Source organism: Corvus cornix, chromosome 18 (assembly GCF_000738735.6).
Source record: "Corvus cornix cornix isolate S_Up_H32 chromosome 18, ASM73873v5, whole genome shotgun sequence".
Lineage (NCBI taxonomy): Eukaryota > Metazoa > Chordata > Aves > Passeriformes > Corvidae > Corvus > Corvus cornix.
The window spans coordinates 8,301,605-8,328,969 of NC_046347.1; the positions used below are offsets into that span (position 1 = coordinate 8,301,605).

The 27,365-nt window shown below is 41.7% G+C and overlaps 3 protein-coding genes across 16 annotated transcripts in view; 2 read left to right on the plus strand and 1 right to left on the minus strand.

Moving 5' to 3' along the window:
- RHBDL3 (rhomboid like 3) overlaps nt 1-5,644 on the plus strand; it is a 72,544-nt gene extending 66,900 nt beyond the window's left edge. For all 3 annotated transcript variants that reach the window (XM_039562333.1, XM_039562334.1, XM_039562335.1), the window contains one exon: nt 189-5,644. In XM_039562333.1, the coding sequence (XP_039418267.1) occupies nt 189-460 (272 nt within the window). In that variant the 3' untranslated portion in view covers nt 461-5,644. The remainder of the gene's footprint in view (nt 1-188) is intronic.
- A 1,262-nt stretch (nt 5,645-6,906) lies between these two features.
- On the minus strand, nt 6,907-13,536 carry C18H17orf75 (chromosome 18 C17orf75 homolog). Of its 4 annotated transcripts, XM_010407406.4 has the most exons (10): nt 13,212-13,535; nt 12,885-12,965; nt 12,147-12,272; nt 11,566-11,706; nt 11,309-11,366; nt 10,517-10,636; nt 9,799-9,863; nt 9,545-9,681; nt 8,891-8,994; nt 6,907-8,270 (listed from the first exon to the last, which is right to left on the minus strand). In XM_010407406.4, the coding sequence occupies exons 1-10, from the start codon at nt 13,496-13,498 to the stop codon at nt 8,061-8,063; spliced, it is 1,329 nt and encodes a 442-aa protein (XP_010405708.1). In that variant the 5' UTR covers nt 13,499-13,535; the 3' UTR covers nt 6,907-8,060. The 4 variants fall into 4 exon arrangements, with proteins under 4 accessions (XP_010405708.1, XP_010405710.1, XP_010405709.1 ...); XM_010407408.4 differs by lacking the exon at nt 12,147-12,272 and having other exon boundaries at nt 13,212-13,536; XM_010407407.4 differs by lacking the exon at nt 12,885-12,965 and having other exon boundaries at nt 13,212-13,534.
- A 1,266-nt stretch (nt 13,537-14,802) lies between these two features.
- ZNF207 (zinc finger protein 207) lies at nt 14,803-26,627 on the plus strand. 9 transcript variants are annotated; one of them, XM_039562362.1, is made up of 13 exons: nt 14,803-14,980; nt 16,401-16,527; nt 16,958-17,096; nt 17,670-17,837; nt 18,505-18,580; nt 19,075-19,122; nt 20,963-21,063; nt 22,121-22,281; nt 23,076-23,168; nt 24,293-24,535; nt 25,257-25,419; nt 25,572-25,755; nt 25,976-26,627. In XM_039562362.1, exons 1-12 carry the CDS (start codon nt 14,940-14,942, stop codon nt 25,730-25,732), a joined length of 1,521 nt encoding a protein of 506 aa, XP_039418296.1. In that variant the 5' UTR covers nt 14,803-14,939; the 3' UTR covers nt 25,733-25,755; nt 25,976-26,627. The 9 variants fall into 9 exon arrangements, with proteins under 9 accessions (XP_039418296.1, XP_039418295.1, XP_039418297.1 ...); XM_039562361.1 differs by having other exon boundaries at nt 25,572-26,627; XM_039562363.1 differs by having other exon boundaries at nt 14,804-14,980; nt 20,963-21,033; nt 25,572-26,627.
- The last annotated feature ends 738 nt before the right edge of the window (nt 26,628-27,365 follow it).

Consider the following 27,365-nt stretch of genomic DNA (forward strand, 5'->3'; position numbering starts at 1 on the left):
CACTTTCCAGCCACTGGAGAGACCTCATGTCTGTGTTCCACAGCCCTGACACGGCTACGGCTTCCCTGTGCTCACCATACAAGGCAACTTCTCCCTCTCCATCTCCTCAGGAATGCAGTGCTGTCTGCAACATGGACTTAAGAAGGGATAACCTAGACAATTAATTTATTTTTTATTCTTTGTTCCAGTGAGCTTTGAATTTGGAAGAGCCGTGTGGCTGCGATTCCACCCCTCTGCTTACCCGCCATGCCCTCACCCCAGCTTCATGGCTCACCTGGGAGGGGTGATGGTTGGAATCACCCTTGGTGTCATCATCCTGAGGAACTATGAGCAGAGACTCCAAGATCAGACTTTATGGTGGATCTTCCTTTCTATTTACATAATTTTTGTCTTGTTTGCCATCTTCTGGAATATTTTTGCCTACAGTCTGTTGGATCTAAAGCTACCTCCCCCACCTTAAAAACATGGGACAGAAAACTGGAGAGCAGAAGTCATCTGTCAGCTGTGTTAAATGAATGAAGATGAAGGATCTATTTTTGTATTTAACTTAGGGGAGGATGATTCTTCTGAACACACAAGTGTGCTGAAGGAAGTGCTTAAAGATCTCATTAAAGAATGGGCTGATCAGTTTGTTCACAAATTCAACAGGTTCTATAACTCTGGCTGACCATGCCCTGCAGTTTCTGCCCTGCATCTGGGCACTGACTGCTTGGGTTGTTAGCACGTATCAATATTTTCTATGAGATATTTGTATTTTCCAGATCAGTGCTGGAATTATGGCCAATTGCTGAGTGAATTTCCTCAATGTTACTGAACACTAAAAGGGAAAAAGAGCAGCCATTTACTAATTAGAGACTCACATGGTACTCACAAGGCAGCTTGAGTCTGGTTTCTTTGGACACATCTGACTGTTCAGCCATACCAGTGCCACTGTCTAATTACTTGAATGGTTCCTAAGATGTTTCAGTCTATGGTGAAACTTGTCTTGCACAACTTTAAAAGGAATCAGCAGAACTTGATCACACAAAGTGATGGAGACTGGTCTTCAACTACAGGTCAAATGAAGTTGCACTATAAACATTGGGAATCTTAGTGTTGTGGACATGCAGCCAGAGGTGACTTTTACTGTGCATGTTTAACTTAATTTTAATTAATTATTCCCTCCCCCTTCCCAGCCTACTGTGACTAGAGGGTGTGGATGGGTTAGTTTGGGTTTTTTTGGTTTTTGGTTTTTTGTGGTTTGTTTTTTTTTTTTTTTTTTTGAGGGATGAAGAAAAGGAGGGCAAATGTTCATTTGTGGTTTTATCAGACGACAATCAGGTCCTGTTTTCTTCTCACATTTTTTCTGGCCACACTGACCAAACACCTGGCCTGCAGTGAGCTCCTAGCAAGGATCTCAACACTTCCAGCAGGTTCTTACTAGGAAAGTGGGACCATGATCACCTCCAGCAGCCCAGGGTAGGAACTATCCAGTCATTACAGCCATACAGTCCATTTGGGGTCTAGTCCACTGAAGGCAGTGGAGTTAAATCAGTTTGTATGCAGCACTGGTTTCCCACTGAAGTGGAAAAGGTGTTATTTGCTAGTGATCATTGTGAAATGGTTAAAACTGGTTTTAAGATGACTGCTAAATTTTGAGGGTGCCTCTTCCTGAAGCAATGGATGTTCAGGAGCTCCAAACAACAGTTAGTTGAAATGATGCCTTTTTCTTTAACGCTGGTCAAGCCCAGATTCAGGCAATCTGTAACTGGGCTATGGCATAGTCCATACAGTTGCCTGCATGGACCTGGGAACCACATGGCGACCTCGGTAGCACAAGCAGTGCTTATAGGTACTCGTCTCTGTAAGGTGCTTATTTTGCTTGTCCCTTTAGAGAGCTGCCAAATTACAGCCCAGGAATGTGGGTGCCCTCCTTTTCTCTCCCCTTTACCCACCTATTCTGTGGTCTGGATAAAGCAGCCGTAAGACTCTCTCCAGACAAGCTCCTCCCTTCCTTTTTTCTCTTTCTTGTTGGTGCACAGGCACCAGCCACCAGAGCCTTTCACAGCATATCCCATGGGTACTATAGCAGTTGTGTTTGCTCTGTAGAAAAATGTCTCTGTCTTGTGGGCTTTATTCTCTCAGCTGTGCTATCCATGCTGCCAGATGATACCACAAGCTAGTAGGAGCCTGTCCTTCTAGATGGGACATCCACAAGTGCTTATCAGCTGCCCCCTTCTTTGCCTCTTACAGAAAAATATCTCTGGGTTGAGGGGTGAAGTTCACTCCCACAGGATGCACTAGTAAAAGTTCTCTTGCTTCAGAAGGAGGGGGGAGAAAATAAGTGTTTCTACAGCCTGGAATAAGCCTTACCTGCAAAAGAAACAATTTTTGCCACCTTTGTGCACAGAAATGGGATTTCTGAGGATGACTGCACTTTTGTTGTTCTGCATGGCCAGTACATTGCTCATGGGCCCTCAATCGAGGACCAAGAGGAAGGGATATGGGCCAGAGCTCTGTTCATTTTGAAGAAGGGACTGGTTCCCTGTGCCATTTTACCTCTGCAGTTTGGGTCCAGATCACAGCAGTCACAAAAGTTCCCATATATTGTAGCAGGTGCTGGCCCAGTGAGTGTCGTAGCCATGGATCCCCCTGAGAGCAGCAGGCAGGAAGGAGAACGGAAGCTAGGAGAGTTCTGACACGGTTAACAAGTAAGGAGGACATTCCTTCCCTCACCTATTGCTAAGCCTTTGTCATTACAGATGTCTTGAAAACAGAGGTGACCAGGAATGAGAGCTCCCCTTAAGTTTTAGGAGAGCTTTTAAAATTTTGACAGAAAATTTCAATTGCAAAACAACCCCAGATTATTTTGCCTATAATTTACCAGAGTGCAATATGCACCAATTGACTTTTATTTTTGGCTTCTCAGCTGAAATCTACTTAGTGCCTATGAGCTGCTCCCCAGCAGAGGTTTCCATGCCTGCCAGTGTGTGCTCTGTGGTGAAGCAGCAAGGTACAAGTTGAAGAGCCACCAGTTTCTTGATCAGCTTGATCATGGCAAACACGTCTTTGCTCAGCTCAGGAGCAAGAAGGAGCTGAACAGAGGAATCCAGACAGCCTTCCTTGGTCCTTGTTCCATAGATGAATGTAGTTTACATGAACTGGTTGAAAACAGCTCTGAAGTTGATCTTATGACTTGTTCTTTTAAATTGTTGTTCATCTTTCTGACTTCCATTCTGTGTCCCCATACCCTGCCCGAGCAAGTCTACAAACAACCCTGGGGATCAGAAAGGCCAGACTTTAAGGCAGTGTTAGATTTATTGTAGGTGAAAGAATGCAACCCTCTCACATTCCTGCTCATCAGAGCTGAAATCTCCACCCATACATGGAGCAGTTTGTGCACAGAGCCTGTTGTCTGCTAAGAATCAACCAACTCATGGAGCCAGAAGCAGCACAAAGTGCTTAAGCTTTTAAATTATTTTTTTAATCATTAAAATTACAGTGTGAAAACTTGCTATGTTTTTACAGAGTATCATGAATTCCAGTTATGTTATTTTCTAACACACCCATGAGTGCCACAGTGCTGCAGCACCACAGACCTAACAGCAGCCAGGCTTTTCTGTTACCTCCAGATGTCCTTGAAGCTGCTGGCTCATGCTGGAGATGTAATATTCTCCATCCTACTCATTCATGGTTCCAACCTGTCACAGTCAGTAGTGTGTTCCTGAAGGAGCATCCACCGAGCAACTGGTTTCAATGATTAGTTGTGGTTTTATTTCAGCTACTGCCAGGATTTTCCATCAGTCAGATAAAACATGAATCTATTGACCCTTATAACTGTGCAGTGCTAGAGCAGAGGGCAAGGACTGTCACCAGTGTACAGGTTTGAACAGTGCACCTCGGAGCAAGTTATTTTATGCTGTGTCCTTGAGTGAGGACACAACACCTGGGGGAGAAAAAAAAAAAAAGCAGCCGTTTGTGTGGTGGATTTGACTTGCAGTGAGTTCATTGCAGCAGTGGTCCGGGAGGATTAGGGGCAGTGCGGCAGGCGGGGAGCCGGCGGTGCTGGATGCGAAGCTGCCAGGGACACCTGCCGGCGGCGGGCAGTAGCACCGGCCCGGCTCCGGCCGCCTCCCGGGGACGGGCGGGACAAGTGGCTGCGACAGCCGTGAGGAAGAGGAGAAAAGTGGAGAACCAGACAGATCAAAGTCCACGGGGACCGCAAATGGCACCTTTTATTCCTAGATGCTTGGGAACAGGTAAAGATTAGTTTTACACACAGCGGTAATAACATAGGAGGGAGGAGGGAGAGAGTTGTCATGCAGTGATGGGAGAGGAGGTTAGCAGAAACAGTCTCTGAGTGAGTTGTAGCAGTCATAAAAATGCTGATGAATTTACTTTTGCTGAGTTTTTAAGACAACATCTTGTGTCACTGTTTCCCTGTCAGTTGATGAGGAATCTTAGCACTTACGTGGCGTATTGTGGTTTTTCACTACTTGCTCCTTTGGCAGTGGGAAGTATGTTATCAACAGGGAAGGGGGAAGCTAGAGAAACTGTTACTGGAAATAAAGCTCAGGGATTCTGTACCCCAACACCTTGCTCCTTCTGATGGATTATACTGCCCATGTGTTTTAGATCAGATTTGGCCCTTTGAGTGTGAACGGGGCTATGAAGGATGGAATCTGACATGTTCAGAGCTGGTACTAACATGACAGCTGACTGCTGACCTCACAAGGCAGCTGCTGTTCTGTGCCAATATTTAGTCTCACAGGATCGTGGGTAGGACTTTCACACATTCTTCATTGAGTAAAGAGCTCAAAGTCTGTTCGCATAGATTCAAGCTCAGCCCAGTTGCTTTGGAACATCCATCCACTGGCTTTGCCTGAAGTGGAACTGGAGAATGTGAACATGGCAGTTCAACACCAGCCACCTCTGGGGGCAAGCTGGGACTAGAGAACCCAGACCAGCACCTCTGAGTGTTGCTGCTCCCCTGCTCCTCTTACAGTGGTGGCTGCTCTGCAGTGCTTTGTGTGGTAGAACTCAAAGATTCCTTCTCTAATCACGGATGCCAAGAGCTGGTTATAAAGGACTACAGTGCATTTTGCAGCTCTGTAAAAAAGAATCACACTTAAGACAGAAACCAAGCTTATTTAAAGGTAGATGTATTTTAATCACTGGCTTTTAATTGGAAAAGCTTTCTAATGAGGTATTTCTGAAATGCCAGTAGGAGTACAGAAAATTTATGTTTCGGGGTACTTTACAACACAGAGCACAAAATACTTTCTATGATTTAAGTAGCTAAAGTACCTTATTTTTAGTGAGCTTGATAGACACATTGTCACTGATTCTCTCCTGACTCCCACAGTGTCTGTTCAGTTTGCAAATAAAGCCAGATTTATGCAGCTTTTCTTTTAGTTACACTTCTAATGCTAATAACACTTCCAAGTGTTAAACACAAAGCACTAAACTATGTAATTTTCTGCCTTAAAATACTGAACAAATGGTACTTTCCCTGTGAAGGGCTAGTAAAACAAAATGATATTTGCAAGGTAAGATGCTATTGTATGTTTCCAAATATTTTTGTATTGTGTACATTCTGTATATTTTTGTTGTGACAATATTATTTGAGCGCAGAATCCATTAAATTTGGTGGTGGTTTTTTGTTGTTGGTTTTTTTCGGTTTAATTTTTCTTTTCTTTTTTTGTAATAAAATTGAGTTGTTCTATATCACATACCAAAAAACCAACCAAGAAAGAACTTTCAATGACAGTTTTATAAGTTTGTGTACAGTTAACACAGTATTTAACAAAAGAGCCCTTGGTTTGGAGCTCTGCCATCGTAATCTTCTAATAATGATATTGGTAACTCAATTTTTATGTCTGTCTAACAGATGAAGGGGAGAGTGAACTGCAGCTTCATTTCTCCATGAGATCTAATGAGCATGCAGAAATAGCTTGGAACTTGTATGGAAATTCAGGTGTTGTCCCACCTTTTGGCAGCTGTCCCTTCAGTGCAGTTGTGACCTCAGAACTGCAGGGAAGTTGACGACCAAGTACATTTGAGTAAATTTTTGTACTGGGGAGGAGGGTTGTGCTCTTTTAACATCAGGCTCTACTGAATATTTTCAAATCTCAGAGCCAACACCCATCTCTTGAATCAAGAGTGGAAACAACATATCCAGAAAGTTCTGCAGTAAACCTCCAACTGGTTAAAATAAAAATCCTTCTACCAATGTGCAAGGGGGAGGCTCATTTTGAAAAATAAGTTGTGTTTTTGTTGGGAAACACTGGGTTAAAGTGTAAATTATAGGAATGAAGATGTCTATAGGAGCAGTTCCTGTCAGATATGCTACTCCCAAGGGAGGCAGATCACTGCTACCATGTGTAGGACTCAGCTCTTGCTGTCAGTTCTCTGCACTGAACTGAACTTTCCGAGACACTCAAATCTCTCTATTAATTAGCTGAGGACTTTCAGCAAGAAGGTAAGGTGGGTTTTGTCAGTTTTTGTCAATTAATACAAAGTGTTACTGCCTACTAGTACCCTACATTTTTCTTGCTACCTGTTTTTCACATCCAACTTATTTAAGCACTGAGCTCACTCTTGTGTCCTGATCAGCCAAAAAACTGAACAATCAGTGCTCCAATTTTGCTAGAAATGTACAGGAGCAACAAAGGGTGACATGTTTTATTGAGTGGTGCTCACTCATGAAAGAAAACACTTGTTACTTCTCAGAGCTCCTGCAAATGATTGAATGAGGAGTTTTTCTTTCACACTACTTTTCTTTTCTTGTTTGACCTGCCCAAATATGACACCGTATGTCACCTTGGCTGCTAATACCACACTTGCAGCTCCTCTGCATTGAGGGATAAAGGGTTTTAAACAGGAGACATCAAGGACCACACTCATTGACAATTTATAGGTACACTGTTGAGGTTTTGAATGTGTTTTATTGTCATCCTTATTATAGGTTCAACATGATGGTGTCACAGAAAAGCAGCAACTTCTGCCATCACAGTACAGAGCATCGGCACAAGTCACACTGAACCATGTTAGTTACAGTCACTGTTTCAGGGGGAGTTGTTCAAACACCCTCTGCTGCAAAGGGAACCAACAGGGAATTTTGCTTGTATCAGGTTTACAGAAATCATCCTCTTTCTGAAGTTACTCAGAGACTTTGTGAGTTTTTATTCCAGCTGTAGATAAAGATTTCCTTCAGGTATTCTGCTGCCTGTGTGTCCCATGATGTGGGTAAGAATTCATTGCTGAAATACAGAGAAATGTTTTAAAGTATGAGTAATTAAGTTGGGAAGTTAATTTCCTTCAAATTCTGAAGAAGTCTTATTATTAGATGTGGGAACTTTTTCATTTCTTCATGATTGAAAAACATACAGTAATTTACAGTTATGCAAAACTGTAATAGAAGAACATACAAAGAAGGTCTTGATCACACTTCAGACTAAGAAAGAAGAGGGTACATCAAAGAGCCTGGGAGTTTCAGATAGCTGTTGTGTGTATGTATGCATACATACAGGCACATACAAACTGATCACTGCAATGGTTCAGTCTTAAGGCAGCTCTGTTCTGTACCAATTAACAACCTGTTTATCCAGTGGCAGCAGAACAAACCACTAGTTTGAAAGCAGAAACCAGCTATGGACTTGTTACCTAGGTTCTCTTAACTAATATGATTAATTCATTTATTATCTAGATCTATCCAGATGTTTGTGCTTCTTTATTAAAACACAGTAGCCAGATCGAAATTATTTTAAAAATACTTAAAATATTTAAAACAGTGAAATGCTTGCCAGGTAAGGGATTGGGGTTTGGTTTTGCAATGACTGTAAAAATCAAATGTCATTATTTCCTCAGAACAGGAGCAAGTCAGCTGGAGAATCTGAAAACTCTGCAGGAGTTAATATTATCTGATATTTACACATTTAACAAGCTCATACTGCTTTGTCTAAAAACAAGAAAAGGCAGGTGAAACTGCAACTAAGGTTTGAGTTGGGCAATACTTTTAAATATAAATTAAAAATCCTGCAATAGCTGCACAGAAGAAATTATTTATACGTCAGATAATTTTAAGCTACTGATGTTTCCCTCATGAATTCCTCCAGGACAGTCACTACGTTCCTGGCTTCTGGCATTTCTGCATGTTCTACTTTCACAATCTTCAGCAGGATGTCTCCACTGCCACAGTTCTTCAGGAACAGGTAGCACTTGAACAAGGCGTAGTGGTTCATTTCAGCCTGGCGGATAAACCTCTTCAGGTTGTTAATGTCCTGGATAGCCTGGGGAAAGAGTAACAGAGCATTTTCTTATCCTCCTACATGGAATGAAAACACATTGTTGTGGAAAATAAAGGACAAATAGCACGAGAAGCAAAAGCATTTCCAATAAAAATTTTGTATTACTACTTAAGAGTAATGTAAGAACTGAATATCGTCTTGGATGCATATTATAGCTTTTACTGTAATGATGCAAAATATGTGGACACAACGTGATGTGTCCAACTTGTAGCAAGAATTCTCATATTATGGCAGCTCACTTAAGAAGTGTTAACTACTGAACCCATGGTACCAGTTACATGAGATTGCATGTGCAAGGCTCAGATTAACAGTATTTTAAGAAAACAAACAACAACAACAAAAAAGGTGGATCTTACTTTAAATTTGAGAAAACACCTTTGGAGCATTCACTGAAGAAACTTTCACACCACTTCACAGCTGTTCTTGTCAACTACAGTAAGCCAGCCCTCAAATTAAGCTTCAGAGTTAATCAGTTAATGACATATAGACATCATAATAACCTAAAACTTTTATTCACTGCAAAATAATATTTTGCATATCGTATTTGCTCCCTCAGTAACCCTAATATCTTCTTCAAGTCTTTAATATATATGAACAGGTACCTTCAATTTAAAGTTCTCCAAAATCTGCCGGAAGAGAAATGGATTTGCACCTTCAGCACCATTCACAAAAGCCTGCATCCAATCCTCACAGAATCTGTTGCTTCCTGTTAAATGTTCAGGAACATAGAGAAGAGATGAGAAAAAGCATATGAGCTCAACATAAATACACAGCTGCATTCACCTGGTTTAATCACTCTCACATAACAACTGATAACAATATACCTGGGCCAGGAAATAAGTCTTAAGGAAAAACAATATATGTGGGAAAGAAAGGCAAACACAGCTACAGCGATTACACAAGACTGGGTTCTGATTGTTGAATTCCTTTTCCCAACATTTGTCAAAACCACAACAGGAAAAAAAAGTTTTGCAGATTCCCTGAAATGTACAAGTCATACTTTCATGGTCACAAACTAAATGTACTGTGGATTTTATTACCAAGCATTTTCAACCCAGGGTTTCAGTGTGTCTGGTATAACAAACTACTCTGGTACCTCATAGGACAACAGGTGTTCCTGTTTCCAGCCAGAACCCAAACTTTCTGGGCAGGAGCCTATAAGCTTCTGCATATCCTCAACTGCTTCTAATGTCACAGCTCTCAGCAGCTGATGGATCCAAGGGAGAAACATGAAGTGTTCACAGCTGTAATCTCACCTGCATTATGCAGCTGGGGCTGAGGTCCACTACAATCTATAACCATGGACTTGTGCTGTTCCTCTGTCATGGCAATACACAGAGAGGTCATTGTGCCTTCCTGGACAAGTCCTTGGAGGCTGGCAGCTGCCAGGAACCTGACAAAGAAAGCTCTTGTCAACTGTTTGCTCTTTTACAACTCCTGGACACCAAGGTGACTGTCATACACAGAAGCCAAATTACTCAAAGGTTCCTTGGTCTCAAAATATTTTTACCTGCTAATGTCCTTTTCTGTTCTTTCATCTGCATTTTTGACTTCTACAGGAGTGTAACTCAGAGCCTTAAACAAAAAAAGAAACAAGAAGAGGGAAAAAAAGGAAAAAGCTGGATACAGCTTCAGTATTAATTTTGTTGATATTGCAGTTCCAAGCAATAAATACATAATGTGGTATTTTAAAAATTGTTCTTGTCAAGGCAGTACTCTGTATTGTAGTCATTGCAGCTGGTTTCACACTTAGAAAGACATTCAGCAGTTACATTCTGTAAATTATTCTATCCAGAGCCTCCTCAAACTTGGGGACTAGAGCTAGGATTAGTCTCTTTTCTGTTTCCAGTGAATTACACAAGGCACATACACAATGTAACACCCGTTTTCATTCAGAGGAATTATAGCATGGACAGCCTGCTCATGTTGTTTCTAATTTTCTTATTCTAATTTCAGCATGGACACCATTAGGTAATTGGGGTTTTTTTAATTGATAGAAGAAATTGTTATATGCTTCCTTAGCAATAAGCACGGGAAAAATACTTGCTCTGAATAAAAACAAAAACAAAAACAAAGAAACAAAAAAACCACAATCAAAAAAAGTGGGGGAAAAGGAGTTTTCATGTACTCCTGCTGGGAAAGCAAATGCAAGAAACATTTTAACCATGCTAGAGTCACTGAGATGCCTTCTGGAGGTTTTTTAGCTATCCAGTTTTAAATACACTTACAGCATGTAGCAGAGAGGCGAGTTTGTCCTGGAAGAGCTGCATGACCCTCTGAATAGGGCAGATGGCATCCTCAAACCAGCTCCTCAGGTAGGGGCTAACACAGGTCTCCAAGCTTTTTTGCTGTAACAAGTTGAAACATTAAAAACTTTAACTACAAATTAGATTTCTATGCAAATAGAAGCTTTATTAATAATCTACTCAACGTAAGATATTTGGATGTTGGAGCCTTCTTAACCTCAAACCACAGTGAACTAAAATAATGAGTTTGACATTTAAAGACTCACTTTATCAGCAATGAAAGGCTTTGCATTTTAAGAAACAGCCAGAACTGTAATATTATGGTATATATTAAGTGAAGGCCATGCAACAGCAGATGGGATGACAAAGAGACTTAAAATGCAGAACTTCCACTAGAAAAATGTGACAAGAAACCCACAAATGTCCTTTCTTAACATTCAGAACTGGTAAGAATCGAGGTGGACATTGATAACTTCCTTGCAGACCATTACCTTTTATTAGTTATTCTTCTCTCCAAATTTAACTGTAAGTGACCTTTAAGAGATTTATGACTAACACAAAAAAGTCCCCCCTTTCTTTTTTTCCTTTTGACTTGTGTGGTTGATAGCACCTTAGACATTCATTGTACTACAGTGAGTCAAGTACCTCTCCCAGTGTTTCATACTGGTACTTGAAACACCTATTTTGTCTTTATAGATTAGATCTTCCAGATTGTTTTAGCAATTAATCTGCATAAATCTTAATTTTTACAACTTAAAAAAAGTTAGGCTTTACCTCCAAATCAAGATTTATCTTCAAATTTTGAATGTATTTGTCCAACTCAAGTCTGAAAGTATCTTCTTAAGGAAAATAAGATGCCTCAGTTAAGACCTGCATTTTTTCCTTTCAGTATATGGCTGTTACTGACATTTTCAGTTACTGGAAGGTGTGCACAAACGAGCTGATTTCAAGTAGAAACAGACAAAACAACAAGATAATTTTTACATCATCTCCCTCTCCATACAGGTTAAGAAAGTTAAAGGTAAGGATATAGTTCCAGACCTTTCTCTGAGCCACCTAAGAAACAAACCACATATTCTGGAGCATTGATGTCTGATTCCAATGTTGCCATTTCCAGAAGACTTTCTTGTTGGAAACGACAGTAGTAACAACCAACTTTACCTTCTGGTATGCTATAAAAACAAGAAGAAAAAAGAAAATAATTACATTATTTTCTTCCAGATACGTCACAATAAGTAAATGCAAAAAGCAGACATAGATGATTTCTGAGGTAATTTTAACCACCAGCATTGGTGGCTCCTACGGCCACATGTAGAGCTCTTAGATCTTCTCTTCTTTCTTCTGTCTGATCAGAGGAGTTTAAAAGGAAATAATCATAAACATATGTAGTATTTTTCAAGTATTCAAACAGTAAATAATTTAAAACAAAAGTATTTTTCTCAAAGCTACCTGAAAAAGGAAAGTGCCATTGTGTAAGGCTGCTATTAACGGCAGCAATAGATCAAGAAAATGGAATCAGGATTAAACCTAAGTGCAGCAGCAGGCAGGCAAGATGTGCAGTCCTGCCAGTGTTCCTTACAGCTCTCATTCACCAATTATTTCAAAAATTTACCTCAGCCCCACTGATGCTACATTCCCCATTCCTTCAAACAGGGCTCCTTTAGTAAGACGCTTAGCAATGAAATTGCGCAACTCCGTCTCTGCTTCAGCTGGTAAGTTGGTGTCCAGCAAGGAGAGGCTTTAAAAACCAGAAGAAATCATTACCAGAAGGCAAATGTTTTTGTTTTGTGTCTCTCAACATGTGCAGAACCTGCTTCTAGCACGGGGGTCCCTGCTAGCTCTCTCTCTGGTGACAGTTAAGGCAGCTCTGTGACTTTTGGCCCATCATGAGCAGTCAGTGGTTTGCCCACTCACCAGGAGTCGGGAGTTGTGATGTCAGCTCAGGCTGACCTTCCCAGCAGCTACGGACAAGATACTGCCCTCTTTGTTCCTATGTTTCCCAAACTGTAATACAGAGTGTAAGGAAAGATGTCCATTGAAAATTAATAGATTTTTGTTATATGTTACCTACATGAAGAACCAAGTCAATACAGCAATATCAAGCACTAGTAGCAAAGAAAAGAGAGTTCAACTCAAGGACGATAGTTTCTGTTGAATGCATTATTTAAGCTCTATATATGTATCCATTCCCCAGGTATTCCAGAAGTGCCATGGGGACTCCAGAATGCTTTCACGGGGGGTTATGTTTTAAAAAAACTTAAGAGGACTTAACAATGATCTGACAACAATACGGCAAAGACTTCAAATCGGGGTGTTCCCGTGATTGTGCTGTTCTGCCGGTCGGCTTTACCTGAAGTCTTCAGTGGAGGGCGTGTGTGCCACGGCGCCGCCGGCACTGCCATCCCCGCCGGCGGCTCCCTGCTGCGCGGACCTGGAACCCAAGTGGTTCCCGGGAGTGAGTTTACAGCCGTGACACGCAATAGGGAACAGGGGCTGCAGCAGTGAAAAGGCACGGCCCGAGGGCGATTAAAAGCAGGAGAGGGGAATCGGTGGATTATGGGAGGGAGAGAATCTCACTGGGGGGAAAGAGAGGGGTGGGGAAATAAAGGGAATTCAGGGAGCTGGAAATGACCGAGGCCTGGGCACGGCCTCCCCGCGGGGGGACCCGGCGCCTCACCTGCGGTAACCATATAGGCCGTGGTAGGTGCAGCCGTGCCGCTCCGGCCGCCGCTCCTCGCCCGTGCCGCCGCCCTCCTCGCTGCTCTCCAGCTCCCGTTCATCGCCGTCCGGCAGCACCGGCAGCATCGCGGCCCCAGCCCCGCCTGTGCAGCGAGGAGCCACCGGGCTGCGCTGCCACCCCGCCCGCCGGGTGTGCCGTGAACCCGCCCCGGGGCCCGGCGCTGGGAGGAGCTTGCGGAGCGTACGGGCCGTGTCCTCACCCCACCGAGAGCAGTATGAGGTCATGCAGAAACGGCTCTGGCTGTTGCAGCTCCTCCGTTTGTGTAATGCACAGAAAAATGCAGTACAGGCGCCGCATTGCCTCTGTCAGTACAAGTAATCCTTCAAAAGCCGATCACTCACTTATTGGCAGGACCTGCTCAAATCACATCTCAGAATCATAGAATGGTTTGGATTGGACGGGGATTTGGCAGGATTAGCCATGCTGTCAGTTTTTAAATACAGTTCTGCTTCTGAAATACTTTGTTAAAACAGGACATTTGTTAGCTTGGCCTTGTAGCTACCAGGTAGTTACAGAATCACGATCACAGAATCGCTGGGGTTGGAAGGGACCTCTGGAGATCATCCAGTCCAACCCCCCTGCCAAAGTACAGTCACAGGGAGCAGGTGACACAGAAACACATCCGGGTGGGTTTGGAATGTCTCCAGAGAGGGAGATTCCACAATCTCTCTTCTGTTGCTCTCCTGTGGGGAGCAGCTGTGACCCCCAACCGCAGCAGGGCCACTGCAAAGGGTTGGATGTGGCTGATGGTTGGACTTGATGATCTTAAGAGGTCTTTTCCAACCTTAATGATTCTGTGATTCTCTTCTAACAGCTGGTGTACCTGTGGTGAGCTCGAGAGCCGTGGGAGTAACAGACACACACCCCGATGGATTGTCACTGCAGAGGGACCAGCCCCCCACCAGGTGCAGGTGTAGCTGAGGATAGTGATGGCTCAACACAATTCAGTCGGTTTTATTGTGTTCTCGGGGTGCCGGGCTCCCCCACATGCCATGGCCTCGCTGTCAGCACCCAGCAACACAGGCACAGACAGCACAAGAACACTGTGCACGGTGGCCGGTCTCAGCAACGCCAGCTTCTTGCCCAGTAACATTTAGTGGGGAAAACACAGTTTCTCGGTGACATTAAACACGAAGACGAGCAACAGTTTAGATTAGGAGGAAGCTCTTTGCTCTGAGAGTGCTGAGGCCCTGGCACAGGTGGTCCAGAGAAGCTGTGGCTGCCCCATCCCTTGAGTGTTCACGATCAGGTTGGACCGCACTTGGAGCAACCTAGTCTAGAGGACGGTGTCCCTGCCCATGGCAGAGGGGTGAAACGAGATGAGCTTTAAGGTACCTCCCAACCCAAATCACTCCGTGACTCTCTTACTCTGTGACACACACACAGGTCCTTCAGGCGAAGTACCGCCATCCCCGACTAGACAAAATGGCGGCGACGCCCTGAGGCGCCACGGCACAGCCCGGTGGAGACGACCGGGAGCGCGTCACGTGAGCGCCCCCAACCCTGCTGGCGCGGTGTACTCTGGGAGTTCGGAGGCGGCAGCGGCGCCTGAGGGAGCGCAGCCGCCATTTTGTGCCTCTCACTCGGCGCTGGGTGGCCGCGTGGGCTCTCCAGCTCTGAGGGAGTGCTCGGTTCTCCTGCTTTGTAGGTCGGGGCGACGCTGCTATGGGCCGTAAGAAGAAGAAGCAGCTGAAGCCTTGGTGCTGGTATCCTTCTGTGTTGGACGCGGCGGGTGCGGAGAGCTGGGGGGGTGGGGGAGAAAGGGCAGCGGCCTGGCGCGATTGGGGCTCGGTCCCTGCGTGGTCCCGTTCCGTCTCGTCCTGAGATGGGGCTCAACCGTCCTTCCCCCGCCCGTTACGGTTTGTCTCGGTGCTTGGCCCTGTTCCGTCCCTGTACTCCTCGGGATGGGGCCCGGTCCGTGCCCTTCCTGTGCTCCCCACCCCCCGCGCGGCCTCAGGCCCGCTCCCGTCTTCCTCGCCGGGACCGCGGCCTCCCGCCCGATTCCTAAAGCTGGGACAGTGGGAAATGGAGAATGATCTTTATCCCCCGTGAGGGAGGATGTTAAAGGGAGAAAATCCTGCTACTAATAAATACATTTATTCACGGAGGGGGGATGGATGTGGTTAAAATAGAATTTGAATTTTTTTTTTTCCTTTGTGACGGGGGAAGCTTTCAATTTGTAATTGCTGCATCATAATCCGGTTTAATTTTTCAGGATCCAGAAATACTGATGGATTTTCATTTGATCGCTCCTTCAGAAGGTGCTCACTATTGTGGAGTGATTACAAATTTACCTTTTATCTATCTCTAATGTTTCTGTCCTCTAGAATTGTTTAAGAAAGAAATTTAGAAGGCGCTCCGAGGTATTTTAGCATTTTGTCTTGAAAGGCATCTGTGCTTGTTTTAGATGTTAATATTTCACGTTTTGGTGAAAGCAAGGGATACATTGTGTTAGCACTGTTAACATTGTGTCAGTAATAAAAGGCAAATATGTATTTGTCTCACCTAGGAAAACGTGTGAACCACAGAAAGGAAATGCAGTTTGCCTTTTCTGTTGTCTAGATGGCCAAACAGTTCTTCGCTTAAAATATATCTTTCTAAAAGCAGAGAATTCTTCATTGACTGCAGCAAATTATGCCATGTCAGAAAAATTGATAGCTGGATAACTGAAAGAGGAAGGGAATTTTAAACTAAAACCTTTGTTCTCTTTTATGATTGGTAGTTTCTGGTAATTGATTAAAGAGGCACTTCTGAGTAATTTGCGTAATTTCCCTTTTGCTGATTTGAAGTCTGTTTCTCCTCTAATGCTTTAGGAGCGTTCACACCCTTGAAGAGAAAAATAGGTAGGACTTGAAAACCAAAGTCAAACAATATGGAATCAAATGATGATTCTGATTGCATGCAGACACCTTCCCAGTTTTGTACCTGTGTAAAGAGGGATGTGCTGGACTGTGGGAGGGTGTTTGGTTTCAGACATGCATGAAATATTTATCACTCTTTGAATGCTCAGAGATGCTTCATGTGCCTTTCTTTTGCTTCAGGAAAAATCACACTGGTGCTAATTATCTTAGTTCTATCTAGAAAGTCACTTCTAGGATTAAATGTTTCCTTAACAGTCTTCAATAGGTATTGTAATAGGGATTTCGATGATGAAAAGATCCTTATACAGCATCAAAAAGCAAAGCACTTTAAATGCCATATATGTCATAAGAAACTGTATACAGGACCTGGTTTAGCTATACACTGCATGCAGGTAAGGAGTTTTAGATTTACATGAACTTTTCTTTACAGTATGTAAAATTTAAATGAATAGGGACCTTGTGAAGGTGGGGGCTGGGAGCTTCTAGAGTCTTTAAAACTGGTGAGAAAAAGACAGCAATGGCCTGTTCGCAGCACAGGAGTCCTGCTGTGTCAGCAGTCAGATGGCCACTGTGCAGCAGAGATCTTTGCCGGGAGTTTTATAGGAGCGAAGGAATTGTGCTGTCTTGGTTTATGGAAGCTGGTTTTAGGGGTAATAGTAGCTACCAGAGATTAGGAAGCACAGATCAAGAAAATGCTTGGCCAGAGAGATTATTCCTATGAAGGATATTCCTTTTCTGTTTTGAAACTTCCTGAAGAACACTGAGAATTTGCCCTGAATTGTGGTCAGCAGGATTTGTTTGTTTATTTTTTTTTTTCTTTAGGTACATAAAGAGACAATAGATGCTGTTCCAAATGCTATTCCTGGAAGAACAGACATTGAACTGGAAATTTATGGGATGGAAGGCATTCCAGAAAAAGATATGGAGGAACGGAGGAGGTTACTTGAACAAAAAACTCAGGGTAAGGTGTAATGTGGCTGGTTGTTTTTTATTTCCCTCGTCAGCTCCTTACTCAGCTGTGGCATTCAGTGAGGGTGGGATTTAATGCATTCTCTGATGGCCGCTCCAGGTACGTGGGAGGCTGGGAGGGATTTTTCCTTTTCTATGCAGAAGTAGCTGTGGGCCAGAGCAGCTATAACAATTACCTAATGAATATGGGCATGGTGATTTATTTGTGAGGGTAAGAGGAGGAAAGGCCAGAGGTAAAACTATCCTGATGATTCCCAAATGCTTCGGTTTTGTTGCTGTTTAAGTATACCTTTGGTTGAACTGCTTTGGTTTATGCTGGACAGCATGACATTGACATGAGGGCAGATCCCCCTGTGTGTTCAGGGTCATGGCAGTGTGAGTCATGTTCTGTCCCTTTATTTGTGGCTATAGGTAGGCTCACACAGCATTCTTTCTTTGTATTTCTGTGACTTTGTGAGCAGTGATAAGGTTTGAATTTTGCTATTGCTGTTCCACCTAGAATATGCCAGGTAAAGTTAATTTCACAGAATATAATTTGTGTTTATATGTGTTGTACTGTCTGCAGAGAGCCAGAAAAAGAAACAACAGGATGATTCTGATGAGTATGAAGATGATGAATCTGCAGCTTCAACTTCATTTCAACCCCAGCAAGTTCAGCCACAGCAGGGGTACATTCCCCCAATGGCACAGCCAGGTTTGCCTCCTGTGCCAGGTGCACCAGGAATGCCTCCAGGTGAGAGGGTGTGTTAGGTAGTTACTGAAAACCTCAGTAGAAACATGAAATGCTGCTGTATACTGAGTAATAATCTGCCTTTTTAACATTGGGGTCACAGAATAGTTTTGGGAGGTGCAGATAAGCAGTTTCTTCATTTTCCTCCCCCTGTTCTGTGCATGAGCACATCTTCCTTCGTGGACTAGATTTAGATACCTAATGCTGGCATGTAGATTGAAGACATGTGGTAGTTAAGACAAATAAGTGGTTCAAACAGAAGGCTACCAGTGGTGTGTGTTTGTGGTATTTATAACAGGATTTTGGAAACAGGGCAGAAAGGCTGCTGTGTATCTAGAGATTGCTAACACAGAACAGGTCATTCATACACAGGCCATAGATACAGTGAGGAAAGAAATTTGATCAGTGAGTGAAAAATGATCTCTTCTTGTAATAAGATGTCTTCTTTGGAGACCACTAAGAAGATTCACGATCTTGCAGGGCTGAGAACAATCAATCAAAGTCAGATTTGCAGATAGTATTTATATTGCATTGTTTGTAAGCAATTTTGTTTCAAAACCCAATCTTTTAGATCTTCCTGTAAAGCATTTATCCTGTGTAAATTTATTAGATGACAATTGGTAGCAACTGTATGTTATCAGAGTTGTTGAAAATATATTTTTCTTTTAAGGTATACCACCATTAATGGCAGGTGTTCCACCTATGATGCCTGGAATGCCTCCAGTTATGCCTGGAATGCCACCTGGGTGAGTAGCAAAAAAGATTTAATATTATGTGTTCATACTGTGCATTTTAAACTGTCACAAAAAAAGTAAAGCTAATTAAAAAAATGTACATAGGGAATGGTGAACTCTGTAACCTAAATGTTAAGACTAACCAAAGAACTGGATGGCTGTAAACCAACATGTAAAATATGGCCAAACTGAGTTTATGTATAAAGTATGTTGCCTTTCTCCTGACTTAATAATTATTAAGTAGTAGTACATTAATATAAAATTTTGTTGTGTTGGTTTAGAGCCTTCTGTGAGCCACTGTTCCCTTGTATAGTGCACATATGTTGTGCATCTGGTTGTCAGTCATCAACCTAACAGGAAAAAAAGTACTGAATAGTTTCTATTTTTCTTGTATTTTGGGCAAGAGATATTGGTTTTTGTTCTTGTTTGGGGTTGACACCATACCCTATCACAATGTATTTGGAAATTCACAGTTAGATTTTTGATTTTGTCATAAATTTTCACAGATTACATCAGCAGAGAAAATACATGCAGTCATTTTGTGGTGGAAACATGTAAGCATCTCATTAATGTAATTCTAGGTACATTCATTATGCCATTTTATGTCATGTTTTTGATAAGCTGGAAATTGTTTTACTGAAAACCTTTGAATATTGCCTAAGAATTTGGGGAAGGTGTCTAGCAAGGTTTTGATACTGTATTATATGTGAAGTTTTTATGCTTTTATCTAAATGAATATTACAAAACTGTATGTGAAATGCATTTTACAAAATATTAACCGAATAGGCCCTTAGAGACTTAAAGCCTCTCTTGAACCAGAGCTTGAACAGCTCCATGTACTTCATCCTTTACAGTGCAGGACATACTGCAGGAACTCAGTTTAGTCTAAACTTTAGAGTTCACTGGGGTGAAAAGTTCTTTTCTGAGACATGAATATTGAGTTAACAATCCTTGAATTTAAAAATTATATTGTAGCTGAACATGGTGTGGATGCTCATCAGGACTTTAGCTTTTCTGGGTGGAAACTCAACAGAATTTAATCAGGTTGTCTGGCACTTAGTCCTCATTAAATTCCTTGTTAACTTCAGGTGAATGTTATGTCACCTGTAAAAACACAGATGAATTTGCCAAAACTTCACTGCAATTCCACTTAGGAGGAGAGGGTGGTGTTGCATTATGCTTTTTGTCTATTTTAATCTAAAATTTTGCTTACTTAACCTGATTAACTTTTGTTTAAAAATTGCCAAAGAAGTAGGAGACAGGAAGCAACTTTGGTTTTAGTGTGACACTAGTTCTAGCACTGTCTGCAGTTTCTCAGGCAGTCATTCTTCTGGGGCAGCAAGCAGTGAGCATCCAGCACTTGTTTTGATGTCTGCTGGGTGGCAAGACTGACTTTGTCTTTTCCAATCAAAAAAGGGGTGATGGGTCTGTGTTCCCAGTCATTGCTGCTTCTGCAGTGGTTGTTCCCTGTGTAGCAGTGATAGATGAGGTGAGAGCAGAAATCAGACTTTCCAGAATGAGTGCTCACCTTTTCACGTGATTTGATCTGAAAACAGCAGTAGTGAAGGTGTCTTGATTCCGTCATACAAACAGAAACTGCTTCTTAGTGGGGTTTTGGTTTGTATGTGAGTGCTGCAGATCAGCTTACTTTGCTCACTAAAGTAGTAAGCATTCCTGTATTTTGTTTCCCTAATCAGTTTTTGAATGGTTGCAAAAAATTAAGCAAACTTAAGCTACACTTGTTTGTTCCCTGTAAAGGGCTCATACATATTCATCTAGGAAGAGAAACCAAACCTGTTCTTAGTATGGAGAAAAAGTATGTTGCAATGTGGACTTCTCATATTAAAATATCAAAATCCCACTTTATCATTAGTATATGGAGTGTTTACTGTAATTGAAACTCCAGAAGCGTTCTTGCCCTATGATCTCTGCTTTTGTCAATATTTTTTGGATAGTTCTACAGCTTTGGGTTTTCTGCCAGTCAGTCTTACTGTCAGAAAGGAGTAATAACAGATGAGCAGCAATTGTAGTGTGACTGGATCTAGCTGGTTTTCCTATGTTCAGATGTCATGAGTGTACTGAGATCAGATTCTTGGAACACACTGTTGCAGCTAGTAGTCTTGAGAGAGATTTCGAGAGACACCAGTTCTGGAAATCTCATCATAGAGGAAGTGAGATCTTGAGAAATTAAAGTTCAAATAAAAAGTGTTTGGGGTTTTGGGTGTTGGGTTATGTTTTGGTTTTATTCTTGTGGAGTCAATTGGTTTGGAATTGCCTCTGTTGAGAGCTTCTTGAAATTATTTACCACTATTTTTTATCTAATACAGGCATGTGCCAGTTGTCTTAACAGTTTATCTTGAGTGCTCATACCAGTGCTCATTTTCTGTTTAATAGGATGATGCCGATGGGTGGAATGATGCCTCCTGGGCCAGGAATCCCACCTCTTATGCCTGGTATGCCACCAGGTAGGTCAGGGTTGTCGAACTCATACTATGGTGAGAGTTAAATTATATTTATTTATTTCCACTTAAGATTTAGGCTTTATATAAAGAACATAGAGACTTATGCCACCACCTGCCACCTTGATGTGGTTGGATTGCCACAGAAGCCACTCTTGTGCAGACTGGTTGATTTGGGGCTTCTGATTATAAATAATTTATACCATTGTTAAAAAAAAATAGAATATAGTTTTTTGGTTTTATTGCACTTTCTCACATTGTTGTGTTGCTTAGTCTCTCTTCATCCCTTTTTTTAATGTCTGTGGCTGCAGCTGGAAAATAGTAATGATTGAAAATGTGGAAAGTGGGCAGTAATGTTGGTCGTTTACCCAACTAATGAGCCTGCAGTGTGAATAAACTTAACTGAAATTTTGGTCTCTTACCATAGCTCGAGGAGACGTTTCTTGAGCTTGTGCAGCTCTTAAGCAGCCCTAAGTTCCCTGGGTGTTCCACCTGACGAGCAGCTGTGTGGTAATGAACTGAGATTTGCTGGTTTGCTTGATGGAACCCATGGGAGCTGTTAACTTCCCACCTGACCCTCTCCTAGAGCTCCATGCACACAAAGTGCAGGTGTTGTGGTGACAATACACAATGTCCCAATCCGCTTCACTGGTGACCCCAGCAAAGCTGGCAGTGTTTTGGTCGCAGTTCTGGTACTGTTCAGAAACGGTTCAGAGTCTCTTTGATTTTGTAACTGTGTCATCCATGCTCTTGGCAGTGTAGTTGTGGTGTGTCAGAAACAGTTACCGCAGTGTGTTAGTAACAGTTACTACATTAATTGTAGTGGTTTATTGAAAGCATAAACTTCATTATTGAAGATTTAGTAGAAATCAATCCAGCATTGCTCTGAAGTGTTTGAGGTTACTGCCTGTGCATGGACATTGACTGGTGACTGCTGGTATTACCCTTTGTCATGTTTTATTTTACTGTTGCCTTAAAAATGCATCTTCCTGGTGGGAAACTTTTTTCTAAGGAACACTGGGAACAGGATTGTTGTAAGGAGTATTTGTGCTTCCTGGAGCCTGATCCGTTGCCCATTGTTTGTGGTTTGTAGGGATGCCCCCACCTGTTGGGCCTCGGCCTGGCATGCCTCCAATGACACAAGCACAGCCTGTTACAGCTCCGGGCATTCTGAACCGGCCTCCAGCTCCTGCTGCAACAGCACCGACCCCACAACCTCCAGTTACTAAACCACTCTTCCCAAGCGCAGGGCAGGTAAGGCATCCCAGAGCCTGGAATCTCTCATTATATTCTTCAAATTGTCACTTTGTCAATAGTGCCTATTTATTATTGAGGAGGCCCAAGAAATGACCAGTTAAGATTTTTGCTTGGGTTGATGTTTAATTCAGTGTAGTGCTCTAATGAATTTTAAAAGATTCTTTTGTTTGTATTAAAACAGCTGTGGAACCAGACAGAAGTTCTGTAAGGACTGGGGAAGAAAGGAGTAGGCAAAACATTCTTTAATGCCTTTAGTTTGTTGTTTATAAGGGAACTTTGGGTGGGTAAAGAGATGTGTTAGCTACAGGAATCTGATTCCATAGAACTCTATCTAAAATTTCCAAATTAAAAATCTTGATGTGACTTGTTCTCAGCTGTTCTCATAATGGGCTCTCTACTGGTAAATGGATAAATTTGTTCTGTAGTCTTGTTAAACTGGTTGAACATTGCCTGAGCTAGGGTTTTTTACTTCAAAAAGTTTAGGAGTAAGTGTAGTGAAAAGTTCTTTTCAATGTTTTGGGGAGGGGAGTGGGGAATTGATAGTGGCTTGTGACCTCTTCCCTTTGAATGCACTTGTGTGTAGGTCCTGGAGTTTTTACTTGCTTTCAAGTATGTTGCAGAAGCCTTTGTAGTGTACTATTTGTGTTTTGCGCTTCTGCTGGGAAGATACATGTTTACAAAAATACAGTCCTTTCATAAGAAAGGGCTTAGTATAAGAAATCCTTTCATCTGGATACTTTCCACCCATTTGTTTGGAGACTTTTCACTGTTTCCTTTCTTTTATGCTACAGATGGGGACACCTGTCACAAGCTCAAGTGCAGCTTCCTCCAATTCAGAAAGTCTGTCAGCATCTTCTAACGCTCTGTTTCCTAGCACAGCACAAGTACGCAGGAGGTCACAGTTTAAAACAAATTGCTTTTCAACTTAACCCTTTGGACTGTTCTGTAAAATCTAAAATTGACTAAACATCTTCAGATAATTTCTGTTATATTCCTGATTATGTTTAGCTGGTAAAACTGCAGAGTCCTTGATTATGAGTTGCATCTTACCAGAAACAAGCATGTCGAAGTGCCCAATTTTTCTTAGTGTGAAAGAATGAAATGTTATATCATGGTTCTAAAGGGTTAAAAGAGCATGAAAGCAGTTAAATGCATTTTAGTGGGCAGTGGCTAGCTTGATGCATGGTGAAGGCTTTCTAGTTTCTGTTGTTTAATATGGCACATCATAATGTAGGGAATTTTTAATTTGCATTATGTGCAAAATGTTAACATTTTTTGTTTTGATGGGGAAGTTCAGATAACTGTAAATATGCAGTGACTAGAAACAAAAGCATTCTCTCATAACTAAGGTTTGCTTTGGAGATTGCTGTGTCTTTAGAGACAGCTTTGTAGAATAGGAGAGATGAAATGTTGGAATCTGTAGTTCCATTGATTCTTCATTCACAAATAAGATTAGACATAGTGGATAGACATAGTACTTTGTGAAAATACTGCAATATGTTCATAGAGAGAACGCTTAAAGCCCTGACCCAATAGAGCTTTCTTAAATATTTGATTTAAATATTTCTTAAATACCTAGTTTTAATGTGTACTAGCACTTTGAGCTGTACTCTAATCTAAGGGCTGCTAAAGTATGTTAATCTAGTGAAATAATAATAAATTTGTACTTAGAGGCTCCTAAAAAACAGTGGTTCAGGAAAGATTTACACATTTGCCAAATTCAGTATTTGAGATAAAATAGTGGGGTGGTTTTTTCTTTGCTGTCCCTTTGTTGTGGTGGCTTTTGACCTGCAAATTTTAGTTTTTCCTCTGTGTGTGTGTGTATGTGTATATACTGGGGTTTATTTTGCCTTGTTTTCAGTTGCTCTAGTATGCAATAAGGCTGAACTTTACTTTTGTCAAGCTTGTTATAGTTATGTATCTCACTGGAAGGTTTCAGAGGTCTAACAGACATCATTTAAGCTTTCTGATGCTTTGAGAAATATTGACCTGCCTCTGTGTTTCACAGGCTGCAGCAGCTGTGCCAGGGCCGGTTGGTACTGATTTCAAACCTTTGAGTTCTACACCTGCAACAACAACGGAACCCCCCAAACCAACATTCCCTGCTTATACACAGTCTACAGCCTCAACCACTAGCACGACAAACAGTACTGCAGCTAAACCAGCTACATCTATCACAAGTAAGCCTGCTACCCTCACAACAACCAGTGCAACCAGTAAGTTGATCCATCCAGATGAGGATATATCACTGGTAAGTTAAAACGTTTTCATTGTCTTACTGAAAAATGTGATTTGTGCTGATATGGCAGATTAGATGGAATTTCATCTGTGCTCTACATTGTGTATATTTTAATAATGGTGTGAGTGCAAACTGTGCAGAACTAACATAACTGAGAGAACTTCTTTGATTGTGAAGTGATGACTAGCATATTGCAGTTATCTTGCTCCAGTCTAAGCCTTAGTTTTGGTGGTGGTGGTGGGAAATCTCTCAACCCGAAATACAATTTGGATTTTTACTTCATGTGACTTAAACTTGAAGTTAACTAGGTCTGGGTAATGAGTGTAGAACAAAAGACTGAAGAGTTTGAAGTCGTTTTGATGTTCTTACAGCAGTTAGAAATATGGAGTTTATGGATAAAACAAAATGAACCTTAATTACAGTTCAGAGATATTTAGATTTGTGTTCAGTTTTGTCAGAGCTTTTTAAGAGAAAAGGGCTTTATTCAGCTGGGAGGAGGGGAGAATTTGAGTTCCATGCGGAATGCTTGATGGGCCTGTATTAAGGCAGAAAGTCTGCAGAAAGGGGGGAAAATCCAAGTGCTACTGTGTAATGTTACTAGCAGCCTTTGAATTAGTAAGGTAGTTAAAATAGTTACTCAAATAGTACCTCAAATCTACTTTGTTGCACCTTATTTACTTTGCTTTTGGTGGGTTTTAACACAATGCGTTGTGGTTGTCTCTTCTGATTTTAGGAAGAGAGAAGGGCACAGTTGCCTAAATACCAGCGCAATCTTCCTCGACCAGGACAGGCTTCCCTGGGTAATCCACCAGTTGGACCAATTGGAGGTATGCTGCCACCACAGCCAGGAATTCCTCCACAACAACAAGGAATGAGACCTCCCATGCCACCTCATGGTAATCATAAGTTTCCCAGCATTCTGTTTTTGAAAAGATTTGTGAAGTTGCCTATGCTGGCAGGGAGGGGTGAAGCTTTTCACAAAATGCACTTTCACTATTTAAAAAAAAAAAATAAATTATTCTTTGCATCTTAACTGTTCTGTTTATAGGTCAGTATGGTGCTCATCACCAAGGCATGCCAGGGTATCTTCCTGGAGCAATGCCTCCATATGGTCAGGGACCTCCGATGGTGCCCCCGTACCAGAGTGGACCTCCTCGTCCTCCGATGGGAATGAGACCGCCTGTAATGTCGCAAGGTGGCCGCTACTGATGCTCCTACTCACGCTCTAATAGGTTTGGAGATTAAACCTTTTCTCATCTTGTGCTGTTAATATAGCTGAGCTTCCATCAGTTAAGGCTTCATTGTGACTTTAAAAAAATAAGTATCTTCCCACATGCAAGGAGCTATTGGACATTCTTATTTTACATGGGAAAAATTATTTGGAATAATAACAGGAACTTTTCCTGATGTTGCAATTTATACTGTATGGCTTCTTTTTCATGTTTCATCTAGGTTTTTAGAAGTGAAGTATAGTAAATATGGTTCGTTAAATTGTGAAGGCGCTGGAATTACATGAACATACCACCTTAAAGGCAAGTTCTGTAATGTTATGTTGCTATTTGTGAAATGATGCCTTCACAGCACTTCAAGTGCTGTTGGACTTCATGTCCCCAACATAGTTTGGTGAGGGCTGTAACTGTTCCCAACTACTTGTACATTAAAGTCTGAACTTGTAACAATATTTAATGTATTCAGAGTTCCTCCTGTTCCAGGGTTTAAGTAAACTGACCCACTAAGGTCATGTGACTTTTCTGTACTGTTATAAACTTCATTGTAATAAAAGAGGAGAAAAATTTATATGCCTTTTTATTCGTGACCAGCTGTGGACAACTGCCTGAAAGGTTTGTACAGATGCATGCCATGGTAGCCATTGATGTAATGAACACAATTATTGGTGCTGTTTTGATAAAGTCTGAATTCCTTGTTCTAAAAAGTCACTCCTTAGCTGTACATCTGAGTAGACAAAGACCTGTACACTTATTAACTGACTCCTCAAAACTGAGGCTGCAGGAGGCACATCCTGACTCCTGGTTGTAACTTCTCTTAATGCATATGTTTCTTTATTTGTGCTTTCTTGTCCTCAATAAATTTTAAATGATTTCTAGTCCTGGCACTTGCTTGTAGGATGTGAAAGTGCTCTAAGATACAGCCTAGTGCCAGGTGTGTCCCATTAGTTTACTCTGCAACTGACCCTTTTTATTGTGCAAATGGAGTTTAGTTTTAGGAGCTTTTTAGGTGAAGATTTCTAGAAGCTTAGGTGCATAGCACATGGGTGAGTGACTTCCAGTTGATGTATTGAAGTTGACCTGCAAAAGAGAAATAGTAGCCTAACTCTCTTAATGCACAGAAGAGGCAAAGCCAGCAAGAGTAATATGTTATATGCTGTGTTTTTACTTTAAATGTTCAGAATTTCATGTTTTGACAGTCTCTAAAAGGTGAACCATTTGTAACCATCTGTTGTGTGCTATGATTAGATGTTGTCTGAGATTTCTTGAGCCATTCAATGAAAGTTTCTGGAGACTGTTTTATCAAAGAGAGGTCTTCCCTCTATGAATTAGTCCTTTCTCTGTTTGTAAGAGTAGAGTGATAAATCGCTGTTAAGGTTGTAATTCTCTTAATGTCTGACACCGTGTGTTCCTGTGTTATACCTCTGATGAGAATGTAGAGGGAGACTTTTTGGAGGGGAGGGAAGTGAGAGCTTCTCTGGCCTCTTCTTAAGGGGAAAAAAAAAAGTGGTGAATTTTTTCATTTGCAGGTCAACTTTAAATACATGTTCCAGCCTCAAGCCTTATCGGCAATTTAATTAATGGGGATATATATCTCTTCTTTAGGGTAGAGTAGA